Here is a 20893-nt window from a genome sequence, read left to right as displayed (position 1 = left end):
TATTTAAACTTGTGTGTGTGTGTGTGTGTGTGTGTGTGTGAGAGAGAGAGAGAGAGAGAGAGAGAGAACACATGTATGTATATATGTAAATATGCATGTGGATATTAACATGTATAGGTATATTGTGCAGTTCTGTGCATATGTGATTTGTGTGTGTGTGTGTGAGAGAGAGAGAGAGAAAAATATTTGTGGCAGGTAAGATATAGTGCTGAGTAAGATTTAGTGTCCTGAGAAGGTAGAGCCTGCTGGCACTATTGACATTGTCTCTCAAAGCCAAAACCACTTCAGACCAGCAATGGAAGAAAAGAAGGTGGGTTGGCACTGTAGAGAGAAAGCAACTGTAAAGATTGACTCTTGGACATGGTAGCACTGGGCAGGCCAAACAGGTGCAGTGGAGGAGATACCAAGCATCCTTAAAGAATTCTTGCCTGATAGGAATTAGGACTGTGTGGGAAGGATTTCCATGGAGTTTTTCTCTTTACTTAAAAGAACATGTTTTCTAACCCTTTTGAAATTCAAATAGTGTGTGCAAACTAAAAATTTACTTAGGGTTATTAAAATAGAACTTCTAAAGGTCTCTGTCATTTGATGTTTTTATTAGTCAATTTTGTTAATATTTGTTTTTAAAGTAATTTTACACTTAAAAACAAGCTCTTATTTTTCTAAAATATAATTTTATTAATTTAAATTTACATGATTTTACATGAATGAGATTTTATTGAATATCAGGGTAAACTATAGCAATAAACAAAACTTTTAAATTTAACTTAGCTTCGATGAAAGACTATCATTTACAGAGATAGGTGGTATGTGATATCAGTACTCTCCTGACATGTTTTGTTAGTAATAATTATTATGTATTTATTATACAAAATTCAGAGTGATAAAATATAGAAGCTATCATATAATTAATGTTAATACCATCAAATAACATCCAATAGTTTCTGAGTTTTTCCTGTGATGTTCCATGGTAATGTACAAGCTGTAGGATAGTCAGGTTGTATCAAAGACAATGTTATTGGAACTTCATTCAGCTATCAGCGATTATAGGGACTTCAGCTCAATGATTGTATAAGCATGATAAACTGGATGGCTCCTTTTCTTTTCTTTACAAGCTATAAAACCAATAGTTACTTTCATTAGGCTACAGATGAAGCCCACTTACTCCTCAAAAAGGAAAGCAGAAATATGTAAAAGGTAACAGATGGTAGAGGTTTCGGTTATAAGGTTTAACATGTGAGCAGTGAACTTGTTTCACAGCTTTTAAAAGTGTAAGATGATAGCATGAGAGATTGATCCAGAGAGGAAGAATTCTACCTGAGATGCCAGAAACTCAAGTTTTGTTTTATATCCCTTGTTAGATTTAAAAGTATAGAGACTTTTTTTTAAGTAAATGCTATCAGTGAAGATTATACCATAAATCTTCAAAGTATTTAATAAGACATGCTATGTGAAATCAATTAAAGCATAAAAATTCAATAGAATAGCAACTCAATATATATGGGAAAATGAAAGATTGTTCCCTCTAAGCTGTTACATGATGTGTATATAAGCCAGACTTTGTTTTTCAGTAGAGAATGTGTTCTTTTGCCCTGAGGTTTCTTAGGGAAGGAGACTCTGTTGTGGCCTCTCCCAAGGCCCAAGTCACCAGAATCTTCCTTGCTGGAGTCACTGGAGTGTATCTTGATTTTTCCCAGAAAGAGTAGATGCTCAGTAAATGTATTGATTGATGGAAAATGGAAGGACAAAAAGACCACCCTTTGAACCTGGCTGTTCCAAATCCACATGGCATTGTGAAGAGAACAGTTGAGCTGAACCTCACCAGCTGAAATTTTGGCATCTGGGGTGAGCTAGTCAGCTTTCTCCACCCTAGAACAGTGGCTCTTGAGGGATAGGGGAATTGCCAACCCGTGGGGACATTTGGTCATATCTAGAGACATTTTTGGTTGTCATAACTGGAGAGAGGGGTGTTCACTGCCATCTAGTACAGAGAAGCCAGGATATTGTTAAACAGCACAAAGAATTTGTGATCCAGAATGTCCATAGTACTGAGGCAGAGAAACCTTTCCCTAGAAGAGTACCAAGATATGATACTAGGTTGAGAGAAGAACTAAGCAACATCAATTAAATGACAGAACTCAGGAATCAGAAATACAAAAGACCAGCCCTCTTATGTCAAAGAAATTAAAGTATACAAAAGTTTAACCAAGGAAATTGAAGTAAGAAAGACAAATATTTTAAGTTGAATTATATGAAATTTGCTCATATTTGAATGTTTTTCAAAAGTTGAATTATATGAAATTTGCTCATATTTGAATGTTTTTCAAAAGGGGAGGATGTGGTTTATGTGATTCCACTTATTAAATTCTGCATTCATTTAAAAAATCAATTTAAGAAGTAAAACATGGATTGATTTGATTAATTCAAGTTAACATGAAAATGATCTGAGATTTTGGCCTGAAATCCTAAAGGTATGGTGCTGAGTCTATTGAGTATATTGAGCAGGGAGTTGCTCAGATTCCGGTCCCCACCTGATTACCACCCAAGTTGCTGAGAGGAAGGATGGTCAAGAGAAAAGCTTGCATGAAGGAGAGCTAACACATACATAGAGAAAATTGCTTTCTTCACATACCTGAGGAAGTGCAGTGGGGAGAGAGATTAGGCTGTTTTATCTCCAGAGCTAGAACTCTTAGATGGATTCAGCTCACTATCAGGAGATACTTGCTAGTGCAACTTTCTGTGCATGTACCTCCTCTCCAGCTCTACAGTGTTCAGTCTGAGACTGTCAGTCTCTTGACGGGCTTTCAGAAGGAAATTTCCACTCTAGAGCTTGCCCCTCAGAATCCCAATTAAGTGGCTGTATCTTTGAGTTGGTTCCCACATGTCCTTTTCTGGCTTGAGCTGCTCAGTACCATGAAATGGGTTCCTAATGGCTCTCGCTGGCTGGATCCTTGGGAAGGTAAGGACAATAGGACTTCAGTAGGCACTGGCCCATTTACTGCAGAAGGGGTCTGATGCTTAGACTATAGCTTGTTGGCCTGCAAGATATCCTCTTTTCTCATTTAGAATTCTATGAAGACTTTAAGAAAATTCACATTTTCTGTCAGCAAAAAGGCACTGAGAGCTAAGGGGGTGGCTTCTAGAGGCATTTCAAGTACCAAAGTTATACTTAGGGAAGGGGAGGACACTATAAATCCCTATAGGGAAGGAATGGTTTGAATATAAGAGATTTTAAATCATGACTGTTGTTTATAATCCATACTGGATAGGTTTAGATATAAGGAAATAATGTCAAGAAAAGCATTTTAAATTGCAGGTTTTGTTTCTGTGAGAAAGTGCTCTCTGTTGTGGAGAATAATCTCTTTGTTGATTTCTTCTTAATGTATAACAATAAGTGGTAGTGTGGTGATTGCAGATTGTTCAGCTATTAATGCTATTTACTGGAACATATTTTAGAGAACATTGTTTTCTATAGAAACAATAAACAACAGTTTCCCTTTTGTTCTCCCATGGAAAAATATTCTCTGGTGGGTATCTGCAAAGTAGAGAATTTCTAGCAAAAGAGAACCTTTTAGTAGTATGATATTAAAAAAAAAATACCTACAATTTTTTTCTAGCACTGGGGTCTTAGTTGAATGTATGCAGCATGGTCCTTTTGTAAAGATCCAGTGCCTTGTGTCATCTAGTTGCTTCTCTCCCAGGTCCCAACGGCAAACTGTTTGTCCCTGTGCAGGAGCCCTGTGCTCTTGATCTGGCCTCAGTCAGCTCTGTGTGGCTGTCCCCTGGTCCTGAGAGGTCATTGCTAGAAGGCAGGAGCCTTGCTTCATCCTGTCTCAGACCCTCACAACAGCCAACATGGCAACTTCAACCCCGTTGTCATTGAAGATATTTATCAGTTTATTAAAATGTTTTTGTAAAGAATTATTGAGATGATATGGATTTTAAATTAAATCTGCAATTTATTTGTCAAGTGATCCTATAAAATAAATTTTAAGATGATTATAAGTCTATAATTTAATAAAAGGAATAATGTATAAGGCTTTGGAGTTCATGCTTTCAGACATGATCTCCTTTGCCCTTTATAAGAGCACTCTGGTTATGTTGTATTTTCATTCCCATTTTACAAATGGTGAAATTAACGTTCAATAGGTAAAGCATATGCCCAGGATCAGAGAGCAAATTAGTGGTCTCTTTACTGGAATCTTATCTTTAAAGCCCTTCTTTTCTTTCTTCCTTATTCCCTCCAACATCTGCTATAAACTACCTTTATTTAAAGAAGAAGAGAAAGTACTTCTTAAGCTCCCAAAGTGAATTTTATTATGTGTAAATTGCTAGAATTTGAAGCATGGAGCTGTTTGTCCATCTAGAGAGGTTGATTGAATATTCTCAATGGTCTCACCTCTTTTTTTTTTTTCTTCCTGTGATAGAATTCTCATGGGATGATGGGTTTTTCCTCCGAGGATAGGCAGGGCAGTTGAAATACAGATTTTGTTAATTGCTTATTTGTTAATGGAACTTGCCTGAGGTTGCTCTATAAGCAGTATAATTTACTGGCTTGTTTTGAAATTTTCTATCAAATTTCAGCCATTCTTGAGAGCTCTTTATTGAAATACAAATTACAAAAGCAAAAGTTATAATTTTGTTGCCCAAGCAGAAACAAAAACTTTCCCTGTTGTGCCTGCTCTGCGTAATTCTTGCAGGCCTCTGATCCCATCAGTGGGACAGTTTATAGATTCCTGTAATTGAATGGCCATGAGGTTGTCCCCAACCCCTTTTTTTTTTTTTAACAGAACACAAAATTGTTGAGGGCTTCACTATTGCTGCTATGTACAGATAGAATTATTTTACTTATAAGAAAAGAAACTAGAGAGCATGCATTTTGTGTTATCTCAGATTAAAAGAAATGAGTAATAATTATATTTTAAAGTTGATTTCTTTTCTATTATAAGAACATACCAGAGAACATGGGAAATCTCCAACAGAAGCAGTTTTACCTCTTTAGCCTGCTCTTGGGCAAAGATCACAGTGCAGGTTCATTTTCATGCGAAGCCGAGAACAAGGTTTTTCCCATTTCAACATGTGAAAAGGAAATAAATTTAAATGCAAGGGACACTAGTTTTGATGGCATCGGAAGCCCTAAGTCTTATAGCAGAGTTGAGGACACAGTTAAATGAGCACAGAAGTCACAACTGGCATGTGTTCTCCACTGTTCATTTTGAGGGGGAAATAGGAACTTTGATTTCTTATTGGAATCCTGGTAAATTTTTAATATTTTTCCCTTAGGATTCTCTTATGCACTCCCTCTTATTGCCCACCCCCCAGCCCATACACACACACACACACACACACACACACACACACACACACACACAGTTTCTCTCTAGCAGTTTCCTAAGAAGAATGCTTTGTTAGGAGGCCTGGTTTTCTTTTGAAGATAGCATACTATGAGCCAGTTCCCTCATGTAATAATATTTCCTTGAGAGTCAGTAGGATGTAAGCTTTAGGACTTACTAACTTCACTTAAAAGTATACCTTACAAAAGTATTATTTGTGTTTTTAAGTGATTATTAGGTAAAGCAAAAGAACTTAAAGAATAGTAGTACCTGACCATATTAAACCTATGATTTCATCTAAGAATTTCTTTTCAGTATTCTTAGTGTATATTTCTTACTGACACATTCTTAAGACAGGATGAACAATAAGCACTTATACTATTCCTAGGTTTATCTCACTAGTCCTGTATTATATATGTGCAAATTTAGCCATATATAATAATTTGAGCAATTCCTACCTTAATAATATTACTTACACAACTGTACACTATAAGTGCCTTTTTAACTACCCTGTTATCTGTGATGGCAGTGACTTTTTGGTTTTGCCTCTGCTAAAGAACATTCTAAAAGCTATAGTGATGGGATATGCAGGAGGCAGAGAATGTAGACTCAGTTTTGTTTCTTCTAAACAAACAGCTGGTTAATTCAGAAAAAAAAAAAAACAGATTTTAGTGTCCTTCTGTGTGCTCCTCAGCCTCTCATAACTTCCTTGGCAATGTATAAATACCTTTTTGCATAGATTTACCCCTCAGCTTTGGCCATCAAGTCCAGTCTTCTTTTGTATGCTGCGTCTGTGTCTCGTGTTCAGAGTCTGATGTAGCTAAGTCACTTCCACTGCTGACACTTGCTGCATCAATTTGTTGAAGACCTCATTTGCTGAAGACTCATTGTGAGGATTTAATAACTGCTCTTGAGCATCTGCATCAACCTCATTAAGCCAACCTGTTATACAAACTGTAATGTTACAGATTTGAGTCTTATCAGGGTCACGACTGAGATAGTCATTTCATAGTCAGGCCACAGTGTCTTCAACATGCTGTTGGTACAGCTGGTAACTAACTTCTTTCCATGACTCTCCAACAGTTTTCCTAATATTAAGGAATTTATAAATGTGCCAGAATTTTCTAGTAGGTTTACAATCTTCCTGTTAGTCACAGTGGACTGTGAAATGCCCATTACAGGAAGCACACATGAAAGACAGCAGCCCCTCATGATCCATGGGCTGTAAGTAGAGTGTTGTGTTGGTCAGAGAAAAGGGGCTTTATGTTTTCCCCATGTGGCTGAAGACTTGAGATTAAGGGACTGACTCAATTTGTGTGATGAAGGGTAAATTCTCTCTTGGAGGCTCTGATCTATAGTACTCTATGCATTCTTGTGGAAAGCACTAATTTTTCTCTCCAAAAATATTTTGAAAAAGGTTTCCTTGGGTTTGGATGCCACAGTTCTCTGGCTCTCTTACCACCAAAGAAATAATAGGCATTTCCATTCTAAATTCCTGTATTCAAAGATCAAGAACAAGACAAGGATATCTATTTTTACCACTTCTGTTCAGCAGTGTGCTTATAGATTCTACCCAGGCCAGTCAATAAGAAAATGAAATAAAAGGCATCCAGACTGGGAAGAAAAAGGAAAGTTATCTGAATTTACAAATGATTCATCTCATATTTGGATAACCCTATGGAATACATCACACAGACACACACACACACACATACAAAAAAAAAACCACATTATTAGAACTAATAAATTAATTCTGCAAGATTCCAGGATACAAGAACACTATACCAAAGTCAGCCTAATTTATTTCACCAGAATGAACAATTTGAAAATTGAATTAATTCCCATTTATAGAGCACTATAAAGAATAAAATACTTAGGAATAAATTTATGCAAGAAGGTGCATCATAAGCACACTATGAACTATAAATGTTACTGTAATAACTTTAAAACTGCCGAAGTTAAATTTAAAAAATGTCCCATATTTCTAGTTCAGAAGACTTAAGATTAACAGTACTCCCAAACTGATCTACAGAGTCAATACAATTCCTATCAAAATCCTAATATCCTTTTTTGCAGAAATAGAAAGGTGATCCTAAAATTCATATGGAATCCTGATAACCAAAATAATTTTGAAAAAGAGAACTAATAGTTTCTTATTTCAAAACTTAACTGCAAAGTTACAATATTTAAAACAGTATGATATTAGTAAAAATTTGAGATCAATGAAATAGAATTAAGACTCCAGAAATAAACCTACAGTTCTATGGTCAACTGACTTTTGATGAAGGTGTAAAAATAATTCAAGGGGAAAAGAAGAGTCTCTCCAAGTGGTCCTGAGTCAGACTTGATGCCATTTGCGAAATTTAACTTTAAAAAGACCTAAGTTTAAGGGGTAATATTAAAATTATTAGAAGAAAAGAAAGGAAGAAATCTTCACAATCTTGGATTTGAGTGAAGGATATAAATCTCCCCAAAGAAAATCTAAAAATGGCTAACATGTGCATGAAAAGATATTCACCATTATTAGAAAATGCAAATCACAACTACAAGATGCCATTTCACACTCACAAGGATGGCTATAATAACACTTTAAAAAAAAAAAGGTGGGATAATAAATGTCAAGAATGAAGTGGAGAAATTGGAACCCTTGTACTTTCTTGGTGATGCCTGATCACTCCAATGTCATCTGAAGGTGAAGAGTAGAGGTGGTCATCTGGGATACAGAGGTAATGACCACCTATTTTCCACTCAAGAATGCTCTTGTCTGGGTATTAATTAAATATGCTTTGATCATCTGCTTCATTCTGTTCCTTATTTTTGTTGTACATCAAAAAATATGGCATTGTACAATAAAGAAAGTACTCTGAAAACTGAAAAAATAAGTAAATAAATAAATAAAAAGTGGGATAATAAATGTTAAGAATGAAGTGGAGAAATCGGAACCCTTGTACTTTCTTGGTGAGAATATAAAATGATAGACTTCTGTGGAAAACAGTTTGATAGTTCCTCAGAATGTAAACATGTAATTTCTAGAAAAACAATTCCACTACTAGGTATCCACCCAAAAATATTGACAACAGATATTCAAATGAAACTTGTACACAAATTTTCATAGCAGTACTATTCACTGTCACCAAGAGGTGAAAACAAGTCAAATATCCATCAACTAATGAAAAGAAAAAATGTAGAATATTATCAATACTATAACATTATTCAGTTATAAAAGGAATTAATTGCTGTATGTTACAACATGGATGAACCTCTTAAACATGTGAAGTGAAAGAAATCAAATATGAAAAGCCACATACTGTATGATTCCATATTCTGAAAAAAAATCCAGTTAGGCAAATCCATAGAGTTAGGTGGTAGATTAGTGGTTGCTGGGTACTGGGTGGAGGGGAAATGGGAAGTAGCTGTTAATGGCTTTAGGGTTTCGTTTTGGGGTAATGAAAATGTTCTCAAATTATATGGTGGTGATAGTCGCACAATTCTGTGATGATACTAAAAGCTATTTTGTATGCTTTATAGTGTAGATTTTTATTACATATGCATTATATCTCAATAAAGCTATTACAAATAACAAAAAGAAGAAGCATTTAAGACAGGCTGCTGACTTATCAACCCCAATATAAAATAAAAGTCATATATAGTTTTTCATATCTATTTATCTATCACCCACTTTTCATGAAGTAGGATAATCAGTTTTCATCAGTTTACAGGCCAGCCAGGCATTTCTTTACAGATGATGAATAGTTGTAAAGCAATCATTAAAATATATATATATTCAGAGATCTTCTTTTGGGGTTGAGGCTGCAGCAACTTTGTGCCATCTGTCTACTTGTTTTGTCACTCCTAAAACCCTGATAATTTGTAAATGTATCATCACCATATAAATTTGTATCATACTTCTCCACCCCCTTTGTACTTTTTCAGGACATTCAGTGTCTTCTCCAGAATGAATCCTTCCTCATGGAGAAAAGGGCTAGGTGACTTTCATTCTCAGCCACAGAACCCAATTACTTTGTGTTTTCCTATTTCTCCAGGCCTTAGTAACATAGTTATACCCAAAGAAGTCACATTTTGTCCAGAACTTGTGGGAAAAAAAAAAAAAAACCTCTTTTTCCCCCAGATTGCACTATAAATGACCATTTTAACAAATAACATATAGCACATACCACATACCACATATTTTTTAGCCCAGATCTTGAAAGTAATTTGCAGCTCTGTCTTGCTGTCTTTTGCACTGACTTTTCTGAAAGTGCAATACTGATGCTACACTTAGTCTATTGTTTTTTAGAACCATAATGACAAAGCGTTTATTTTTTTTGTCACCAGAAAACAGGTAGCAGCTTATAGGATGTCTTTGTGCACAGAGCTGAAAGAACAGAGACCCACTAGCAGAAGGGAGGAGACCAGGCCTTGGGATTTGAGGCCTCTTCAGATCTGTTCTTGTGGTTACTAATGCTCTCCACTCAGCATTTCTGAACATTGCCAATCAAGCAATAGCTGATATTTACAAATAGTCCTCCAGGCACTACAGGATTGTGGCTGCTTGTAATTGTTAAGGAAGCTTTAAATAATATCTAGGTTTAAAGTATTGCTTAAAGGGGTCCTCTACATTCAAATATTTTTGTAATTAATTATGCAAGTATGGAACAAATTGTATCTATTCATCAACCAGACAACTGGGATAAGTAGATCCCAACATTCCCCACTTTACCAAATAAAAGAGCTTCCTATAGAATTTCCTAAATAAAAGACAGGCTTCTTCCCTGAAATATAGCAGTAAAGTCATCTATGTAGCATCGTAGTTTGCTTAGAGTAAAAAGTTAAATGAGGGGATGGATGATTTTGCATACACAGATTTTATTCTTGATGATTATATTTGGCCTCATAGAGAGTCTGAGTGACTTTAGGTGGAATAACTGGATCTGTTTGCTCTTTAGAAGCAGGCATAAGTCCGCTAAGGAAATGCAGGGAGACAGATGGCCAGCTATTGTGTTACAAACATCATCTGCTGGGCTGTGAGCAAATATTAAGTGAATAATATATATGTAATTGGTGTGAAAGTACAGTTGCAACATTTCTAATAGGGTTTGAAGGATGGCTACTTCTTAAACATTTGTATTTCATAGGATACTATATTGAAATGTTTTTATTTATAGGGCTAATCCATTTTAAACTGTTTTAAAGTGAACATTTTCCCCCATTTTTTGACACCACTGTGCAATATTTTGAATTGAAATGGCCTGTAATGGCCCTTTTTTTATTTTCCATAACAACATGAGCACTAAATTATAGCTGTGCAATTATGTAAACAATGGAAATGCTTCCAGAATGAATCCTTCCTTTTAAATTTTCATTTTGTGTAATTGTTGGAAGGTTTGGAGCCATAATAAACAAAATTATTTTACACATTTATCGTTCTAAAGGTCAATTATAAAAGAACTAAAGAAACAACACTATGCAAAATGAATAAACCAATTTCTGTTGCCATCACCATATGTTTTTCTTATCACTTATGGTTTTTCCAGTTACTGTGTACATAGCATTCAATTAAAGCGATTCATTTACCGGGCTGAATGTGGTTTGTGTTTATAGAACTGTGCTTTGGAGGATAGGAAACAACACGCCTCTATTTGAATTACCTGATTTTTTGCAAGATCAGTGATAAGAGACAGATGTTCTCACCAGTCACTTTCTCATAAACCCGTATCTTTTGATAAGCTACAAATTCACAATTATCATTTTACAGTCTAGCTTTTCACTCTCAGTATGTAGTGTGCACATGGAATTTTCACCAAAACAAGAGAAAAATACTAGTTTGGTGTCCTTTTCACCATGTTACAATATTTTTCATGACTATTTCCTTTGAACAAAAAGCATATGCAAGAATTTTGTCTGTGCTTCAAGCTGGTCAACTTTAAAGGATAAACTTAATTCCTGTTTTATACTCCATTTACCATTGAACTAATTTATTGTTTTATTTTATTGTTTGAGTCTGTTTAGAGTGGAAAAGAAACTAATTCTTGCTACCATACTTACTTGTTTGGGATAAGTTCTAGAATTCCTCAAAAGAATGAAATCTGGAAAATCTAAAATGATCCTTTTTCTGTGTTTTTGTTTCCTTGTTTTTCTTATAAAGTACATAGTCTATGCATAATTGCTATAATGACTTGTTCAGAATATTGTTTGAAGGCACTAATTTCTGGAGCCTTTTAATTTCTGGGATAATGTGTGATCTAAGAGGCTTGTTTGTACAACCTTTGAAATGTTTTAAAAATATTACTTGAATTTGTGAGGATCAAAAAAGTAATATTTTTGCTGAATAGTACAAACTGAACTTATATATAAAAGTAGATTTGTATAGTGAAGTCCTTAGAGTTCTTCCCCTTTTTGATTTTTTTGTTTTAATCACAACCCTATTTACTTCTGTATGACGATTTCCAGTTTACAAAACCATATGTTCATATCTACTATCCTGTTAGATATTAGTCTTTAAGACAGAGTCATCCCATTCTGTGGAGGATAAATGTGAAGCCCAGGCATTATATGATTTGCCTACAGTCTCACACATGTCTGTGAACCCAGGCCTCATGGCCCCAGTTTTGGAGTTCTTTTCACCAGGGCAGAGTTTGAGTGCAGGGGCATTTCCTGCTCATGGTCAAATCTGGGGCAACACTAAATAGCAGTGAACAACATAGTGGGAATGATGGCCTTTTTCTTTGTGTTGGCCATTCCTTGTGATGCTTTCAGGTAGGCCACCTGGAGTAGGTAGAGGAGTATTTTTACACCATCTTAATGATTCAAACAAGGAGGGCCCTTGCTTCAGACTGGTCAGATCACTCAGGCAGGCCACCTGGAGTAGGTAGAGGAGTATTTTTACACCATCTTAATGATTCAAACAAGGAGGGCCCTTGCTTCAGACTGGTCAGATCACTATCTGTCAGTGATACTTTTAGCAAAAACTCAGTATCATTGATTTACTGTCATTATATTTATTTAAGGTAATATTTTCTAAGACAAATGATACTAATTTTTCAGAATAACTTTATTTAAGTTAAAAAAAAATGAGTCACTGGGAAAACTGATTAGGCAAATCATGTTTGCCTTTGAGGTGAATATGGCAAAATGCATGAGGGCTGTATATGAATGATTCATGTGTGGGAAGTATGGGTCTGTCTTACGTATATATAATGCCTCAGAAAGTTTATATAATGCTGCAAAGAAAGTTTCAAAGTCTGAAGATTTTTATTTTATATTTCTGAAGATTGATTCCAATTACAACTATGATCTTAATAATCTTTTAAAGATTATATGATTAGTTAGAAATGAATGGAGCAGGCTGAGGTTGTGGCTCAGTGGCAGAGTACTTGCCTCGCACGTGTGAGGCACTAGGTTCGATCCTTGGCACCACATAAAAATGAATAAACAAAATATTGTGTCCATGTATAACTAAAAAATATTAGGAAAAAAAAGAAATGAATGGAGCAATTTGTTGTTCGTAACTGCTCTCTTTTGAGTACCACATGGTTATTCCTAATTTTAAAATGTTGTCACAAAGGTAGAATCTTTGAGTTGTTCCATGTTAATGTGGATAAGCAAAGGAAGCAGACATGTGGCTGTAATTTGGCTGACTTCTCATATAGTTTCCTCTTTAACCCCCACATTAACCCTACCCCAGTGCTCTTTGGTGACTGTGGCACGGGCCCTGCTTCTCCTAGGGGCGCACTCTTACGTGGGTGGCAGAGTAGGTTAGGCTAGCCATCTGTTACTGTGTCCTCTTTCCGATCTTCTTGCCCATAGAAACAGGTTCTGTTGAAGTGACTGGCTGAGGTCCAGGGGCTGGGGGAGCTGGGTGACTTTATCTCAGCTGCATGCATATCTGCTGTCTTTAGCATCATGGCAACTTAGTAATTTTTTCTGAATGCCCCATTTTACAGATCATTTACTTTACACATACAAATCTTATGAAGCAAGATGGATTCCATTTATAAATTCTGGCTTTAGCTTATTAAAGGATTTAGTTCCTAATTCCCATAAACCTATCCCAGAAAAGCATTTTTTAATTAAAACTTTAAATTCCAGTGCCAAAAATGGCTCATTTAAGTATGTGCTAAAGATTTTTAAAACCTATAGGCTTTGGGGTTTTAGTTCCTCATCTCAACAGATGGAATTAACACAAACATAACAAAGTTAACATCATGGTTGTTTGCATTATTAATCTTCAGATGCATGGCATTATGCTACCTTGCTAGCCAGGTTTGCACGAATCCTTTCATAGCAGCATATGTCAACAGAAATGTGCTTCCATCTGCTGCTGGATAGCTTGATGTCTGATATTCTGAGTCAAGGCCCAGCACAATGCGTACCTCTGTGAGTAATTACAGGTGTGTGGTGAGGAGCCCAGGGCATTAATCAGAGGCCTAATTATGAAAAAGGTGGATCTTTTGTTCTACTCCTGGAGCATGAGTTTACCACACACTTTCTAAACGGCAGCACCCATCTGCTGGTCCCCTTAGAATGTTTGCCTTTGCTGATAGGAACCCTAAAGTGTGTCACAGGGCGTGATTAAAGCAGGTTAAACATTAACTAAGAAGAAGCATGGTTCAGACTTTTCTTCCCTCCCTTCCTTCCTTCCTTCCTCTTATCTACCTATCTGTATATTTGTTTATTTTTAGCACAGGAAAAACTCTGCCAAAATGCCAAAACTTTAAATTAGCATTTGATAAACTGTTTACCATTTGTAAGCTTTAACAGATAAAACTTGTGCAGTCATGTTGATGATACAAATAGTATGATTTATAAAAATTAAATGAGGCTACTACGTAAGGAAAAATGTTTTGTGAACACATATAAATGCTGTTTCAAGATGGTAAGTTGTCAAATGAGGTTATTTGTATTATGAGGGATTTAAGTTAATGTATTAGAATTTGGCATGTTGTTACTACTGTGCTCTAATACAATTAAATCAGAATTATTTTAAAGGATTTTTCCAATGGCCATGCTAAAAACTCAGAAACTGGAGACTTTTTAATTTTGCTTTTTAATCATACATTGGAACTAACTATAGATTATATAACTATTAGTCAATGCCTATAGTACTTTGGTTGTTTGATTAATGTTCCTGGCCAAAAACTGCATAGATGAAGTTTATGGTTTTCTAACTTACCCTCTTATATACAGACTTGTACAGATGGCTTCAGAGGTATGGCCTAGCTATAATGGCATGAGTGCTGTCCAATGGTGGATCTCTGATTTGTCACAGACAGGACTGAGGTGACTGCCTCAGAATAGAGTTGGAAGTTGGGGAGTTGGGGTGGCTAGCCACCAATAACAGCCATTGAGACACAGGATACAAGGCTTCTGGGGCATACAATGCTCTTAATACAGAAGATTTCTGCTGCACTGCGTACTTGTGCCTTGCAATCACACATTTCCTCACAGCTACACTGACTCTCTGACCTTAGTACATCAGTGATCACAGCATTACCTGGGCACTCTATACATTTCTGTTTGTTGGGGTATAAAATTACCTGGACAGTGAAAATTTCCCTTAATATAAACAGCATGCTTTAACTTTTAAATATTGAAGGCTAAAAGCAGAACATAATTTTCTTTAGTGATAGGATTTATATATATATATAGGATTTATATATAATATACCTCAACACTCCTGAAGCTTGTCCAAGGAGTCACCTTTAGGTGGAATATAGAAGAACTGTCTTGTCTCATTGCCACTGTTTAGATTTTGGATGATCTTACAGTTTGGTGTCTTCATTCTCTTACCTGTAAAATAGGTACAGTTACCATTGTAGTATCTCATTTCTTGGTACCCCACCACTGAAAAATTTCTGTCATCCAAATTCTTTTAGATTAATATGCAGAGGTCATATTTACACACAATCTTCTTTGGAATTTTATTCTTAAAAATTACATTTGTAGGGCTGGGGATATAGCTCAGGTGGTAGAGTGCTTGTCTTGCATGCATAAGGTTCAATCCCTAGGTTCAATCCCCAGCGCCACAAAAAAAAAAAAAAAATCACAGTGTGATAACTGGGCTTGGTGGTGCATGCCTGTTATCACAGCAACTTGGGAGGCTGAGACAAGATGATCACAAATTTGAGGCCAGCCCCAGCAACTTATTGGTACATTGTCTCAAAATGAAAGATATCATAGAGTTCAGGGATATAGTTTAGTGGTAGAGTGCCCCTGGGTTCAATCCCCAGTAATTCAAGTAATAATAAATAGTGTTTTCTTATCTTCCCTTTTAGGATATTTTAAATACCATTATAAGGCACTGTCCACCGCGCTTTTTCTCCCTGGGTTTGCCTGGATTCTCAATGCTGGTGGGAGACTTTATCACGGCTGCAGCAAGGGTCCTTAGTACAGACATGTTGGCGGTGAGTATGACAATGCTTAGCATCCAGGCTCCCAGGAGGCTTCTCAATCGCTAACAAGGTTCAGATTTCTCCACTTGTAACAGGTGTTGACTCATTAGTGCAATGTGAAACTGGGCTCTCAGGGTAGATACCCTGGCAGCTGATGTGTGAAATTGTAGGATAAGATGACACACTGGTATTGGAAAGGCGTTTCATCAAAAGGCCAAAGTGTGAGAAATCATATCCTCACTAATATTTCAGCACATTTACACAGTCAGAATCAGAATTTTTCTCTTAGAATCTTATTAGCATTTTCTATAAATGCTGATACAGACATAACTGTCCAAAGTAAAGAGAAAATTGTAAGTGTACATTAACAGTACAGTGTTGTTGTTTTTTAGTTAGGTCTTCATTATTATTATTCTCATAGAAACAAAAATTTTTGTGTGTGGTCTTAAATTAAGAGTAAACCTAGGGCCTCATGCATGCTAAACTTGTACTCTACCATATCCTCAGCCCTAGAAATATTTTCTTAATATATTATAATACTAAATTTTTTTACCAGAAAGAAATATCTATTTTCTTATTATTGTGCCAGAAAACTCTAGCAGAATTCTTATACTAAAAAATTAGAATCAAGGGGCTGTGGCTGTGGCTCAGTGGCACACTTTCCTGGCATGTGAGAGGCACTGGATTTGATTCTTGGCACCACATGTAAATAAATAAAATTGAGGTCTATCAACAACTAAAAAATATTTTTTAAAAAATTGGAATCAAATAGACTAAATGAGCATTAAAGGCTACAAAAAGAATTTATTGTCAGTCTTTACATTTACTTCCACTATGTAGGCAGCATCTTAATTCCTTTGGAGAATACTCTTACACATTTGAATTTAAAGGACCTTTTCCCATTTATATTGTGTGCAATTATTATCTGTTCAGAGTCATTTTCCCCTTCAAATGGTATAAATAAAATAAACTTTACCATTTGCCAGGGATTTGTATTGAAGTTAGTATGAGTATCCAACACCCTAACTTTTGTTTAACACATGGGTACCTTTTCACTCTACTTTTTTTTCTGCGCAGAGTAAATTCAAACTCTGAGCCCCAGGTTTTAAATTAGTTTTATTTAATACTTTGTATGGCTGATAGTTCATGCTGGTGTTTTTGTAGGCTTTTTCTTATAAAGATAAATGAAACAGCAAAGAAAAGCAAAAAGAGACAAGAGCAAAAGAAAAGAATGAGGGAAGGGAAACAAGAGAAAATGTTCAATTTATTCAATTAAAGTTGTTTTTGTGAATAATATGGCTTTCCCATTTGTCCTCTGTACAACTATTATCTATTCAGAGTCATACTTCCCTATTTCAAAAGATTATCCCAAAATATTTTAGGATAATCTCAAAGAACTTTCAAGCCTATTTTTAATGACTTGAAACAATGTTGAAAAAATTTATAGGATACAAAGAGGAAAATCATACTACTTTGTTGAAATTGTTTTTAATTCATTCATTTATTTATTTATTTTTGCATTACAATTCTTAATATGCCATTATACCATAATTTATCATGTCTCTGATTATATATAAGGTTTGTTGACACCAAATTCACATCTTCATACATGTATTTTGTATAAGGATGAGAGTCTCCTTTCAGGATCCATGCTATTCCCCTTCTCCCTCCTTTGCCCTCCCACCCCTATTCCCTATCTAGAGGTAATCTTCCTCCCTTGCTCTCCCTCCCAATCCCATTTTGAGTTACCCTCCTTATATCAGAGAAGACATTCGGCATTTGTTTTTTGGGGATTGGCTAACTTCACTTAGCATAATCTTCTCTAATGCCATCCATTTCCCTGCAAATGCCATGATCTTATTATTTTTTATTGCTGAGTAATATTTCATTGTGTATAAATGCCACATTTTTAATCCATTCATCCACTGAAGGACATCTAGGTTGGCTCCACAGTTTAGCTATTGTGAATTGTCCTTAAACTATACTACAGAGCAATAGTAACAAAAACAGCATGGTACTGGCACCAAAACAGGCTAGTAGACCAATGGTACAGAATAGAGGACACAGAGACTAACCCACAAAATTACAATTACATTATATTAGACAAAGATGCCAAAAGCATGAATGGAGAAAGGATAGCATCTTCAACAAATAGTGCTGGGAAAACTGGAAATCCGTATGCAACAAAATGAAATTGAATCCCTAACTCTCACCATGCATAAAAGTTAACTCAAAATGGATCAAGGATCTAGGGATTAAACCAGAGACTCTGCATCTAATAGAAGAAAAAGTAGGCCCTAATTTCCATCACTTGGGGCTAAGCCCTAACTTCCTTAATAAGATGCCTGTAGCACAAGAATTAAAACTAAGAATCAACAAATGGAATGGATTCAAACTAAAAAGTTTTTTCTCAGCAAAAGAAATAATATGTGAGGTGAATAGGGAGCATACATCCTGGGAACAAATTTTTACCCCTCACACATCAGATAGAGCTCTAATCTCTAGGGTATATAAAGAGCTCAACAGGATAAGCACCCAAAAAACAAATAATCCAATAAATAAATGGACCAAAGACCTGAACAGACACTTCTCAGAAGAGGATATACAATCAACAAATATTCAAAAAAATGCTCATTATCTCTAGCAATCAGAGAAATGCAAATTAAAACTACTCTAAGATACCACCTCACTCCAGTAAGAGTGGCAGCCATTATGAAGACAAACAACAACAAGTGCTGGCTAGGATGTGGGGAAAAAGGTATACTCATACACTGCTGGTGGGACTGCAAATTGGTGCAGCCAATTTGGAAAGCAGTATGGAGATTCCTTGGAGAACTGGGAATGGAACCACCATTTGACGCAGCTATTCCTCTTCTCGGACTATACGCAAAGGACGTACTTTGTTGAAATTTTTATTATTTGATAGGAGAGTGTTCTACAATGCTAGAACCCTTCATAGAGACAGTATCACACAAAGGGGTTGTTCTCTGTGAAAATGTATTTTTTAGCCAGATGAACTTTTTAAAATAGCCTTCCAGACAAACATTTGGCTAACAGGTATATGAAAAAAATATTTAGCATGACTAACTTTCAGGGAAATGCAATTTAAAAACACTGTTAGAAATGAGATGGGCATTATTACCCCTATGTGTGGGTATAATTGCACAAATGGTGTGACTCTACATCATGTACAACCAGAGAAATGAAAAGTTGTACTCCATTTATGTAAAAAAATGAAATTAAATTAATTTTAAAAAAAACACTTTTAGGGGTCTGGGGTTGTGGCTTAGTGGTAGAGCGCTCGCCTAGCAAGTGCGAGGCCCTGAGTTCGATTCTCAGCACCACATAAAAATAAATAAATAAAGATATTGTATCCGACCACAACTAAAAAAATTAATATTAAAAAAAAACACTGGTAGAATGGCTATTGTCAAAAAGACAAACAAGCTGTTGGTGAGGATGTGGAAGAAAGGGAACTTTTGTACACTGTTAGTGGGAACATAAATAACTACAGCCGTTATGGAAAATAGTAGTAAAGTTCCTCAACTACTTAAATATAGAACTATGATCTAGCAATTCTACTTCTGAGCATATATCCAAAGGAAATGAAACTAGTATTTCAAGGGGATATCTGCATTCTCATGTTCATTGCAGCATTATTCACAAATGGCCAAATTATGGAAACGACTTAAGTGTGTATCATTGGATGAATGGGTGAAGTGTGTGTGTGTGTGTGTGTGTGTGTGTGTGTGTGTGTGTGTATTTCAGCACATTTACACAGTCTGAATCAGAATTATTTTGTGTGTGTGTGTGTGTGTGTGTGTATATATATATATATATATATATATATATATGCTATTCAGCATTTAAAAATAAGGAAATCTTGTCATTTTCAACAACATGGAGGAATTTGGAAGCCACTCTGCTAAGTAAGCTAGTCACAGAAAGACAAACATTATGCTGCATAATCTCAACTTACATCTGAAATCTAAAAAAGTAAAATTCACAGAGCAAAGGATATAATGGTGGTTGTCAGGTCCTGAGGAATGTCATGGGAGGTGTGTTGATAGTTAAAGGGTGTAACTTCTGTTCAACATAGTTCTCGAAACACTGGCCAGAGCAATTAGACAGACGAAAGAAATTAAAGGCATAAAAAATAGGAAAAGAAGAACTTAAATTATCACTATTTGCAGATGACATGATTCTATACCTATTAGACCCAAAAGGGTCTACAAAGAAACTATTAGAGCTAATAAATGAATTCAGCAAAGTGGCAGGATATAAAATCAACACACATAAATCAAAGGCATTCCTGTATATCAGCGACAAACCCTCTGAAATGGAAATGAGGACAACTACTCCATTCACAATATCCTCAAAAACAATAAAATACTTGGGAATCAACCTAACAAAAGAGGTAAAAGACTTATACAATGAAAACTACAGAACCCTAAAGAGAGAAATTGAAGAAGATCTTAGAAGATGGAAAAATATACCCTGTTCATGGATAGGCAGAACTAACATCATCAAAATGGCGATATTACCAAAAGTTCTCTATAGGTTTAATGCAATGCCAATCAAAATCCCAATGGCATTTCTTGTAGAAATAGAGAAAGCAATCATGAAATTCATATGGAAAAATAAAAGACCCAGAATAGCAAAAACAATGCTAAGCAGGAAGTGTGAATCAGGTGGTATAGCGATACCAGACTTCAAACTATACTACAGAGCAATAGTAACAAAAACAGCATGGTACTGGTACCAAAACAGGCGGGTGGACCAATGTTACAGAATAGAGGACACAGAAACCAACCCACAAAACTACAACTATCTCATATTTGATAAAGGGGCTAAAAGCATGAAATGGAGGAAGGATAGCATCTTCAACAAATGGTGCTGGGAAAACTGGAAATCCATATGCAACAAAATGAAACTGAATCCCTTTCTCTTGCCATGCACAAAAGTTAACTCAAAATGGATCAAGGAGCTTGATATCAAACCAGAGACAAGGCATCTGATAGAAGAAAAAGTTGGCTACGACCTACACACTGTGGGGTCGGGCTCCAAATTCCTCAATAGGACACCCATAGCACAAGAATTAATATCTAGAATCAACAAATGGGACTTGCTCAAACTAAAAAGTTTTTTCTCAGCAAAAGAAACAATAAG

At 35.7% G+C, this 20893-nt stretch overlaps 1 protein-coding gene across 1 annotated transcript in view; it reads left to right on the top strand.

Moving 5' to 3' along the window:
- The window catches only part of RALGAPA2 (Ral GTPase activating protein catalytic subunit alpha 2), a 322071-nt gene that overhangs the window by 158250 nt on the left and 142928 nt on the right, over window positions 1–20893 (top strand). Inside the window, exon 25 of the mRNA XM_081292835.1 lies at window positions 15608–15736. Within this exon, the coding sequence (XP_081148961.1) occupies window positions 15608–15736 (129 nt within the window). The remainder of the gene's footprint in view (window positions 1–15607; window positions 15737–20893) is intronic.

This window comes from Spermophilus citellus (assembly GCF_964194105.1).
Source record: "Spermophilus citellus genome assembly, chromosome: 4".
Taxonomy (NCBI): domain Eukaryota; kingdom Metazoa; phylum Chordata; class Mammalia; order Rodentia; family Sciuridae; genus Spermophilus; species Spermophilus citellus.
Note: the sequence above shows the minus strand (reverse complement) of the source record. Positions and strands in the feature narration are given on the sequence as shown.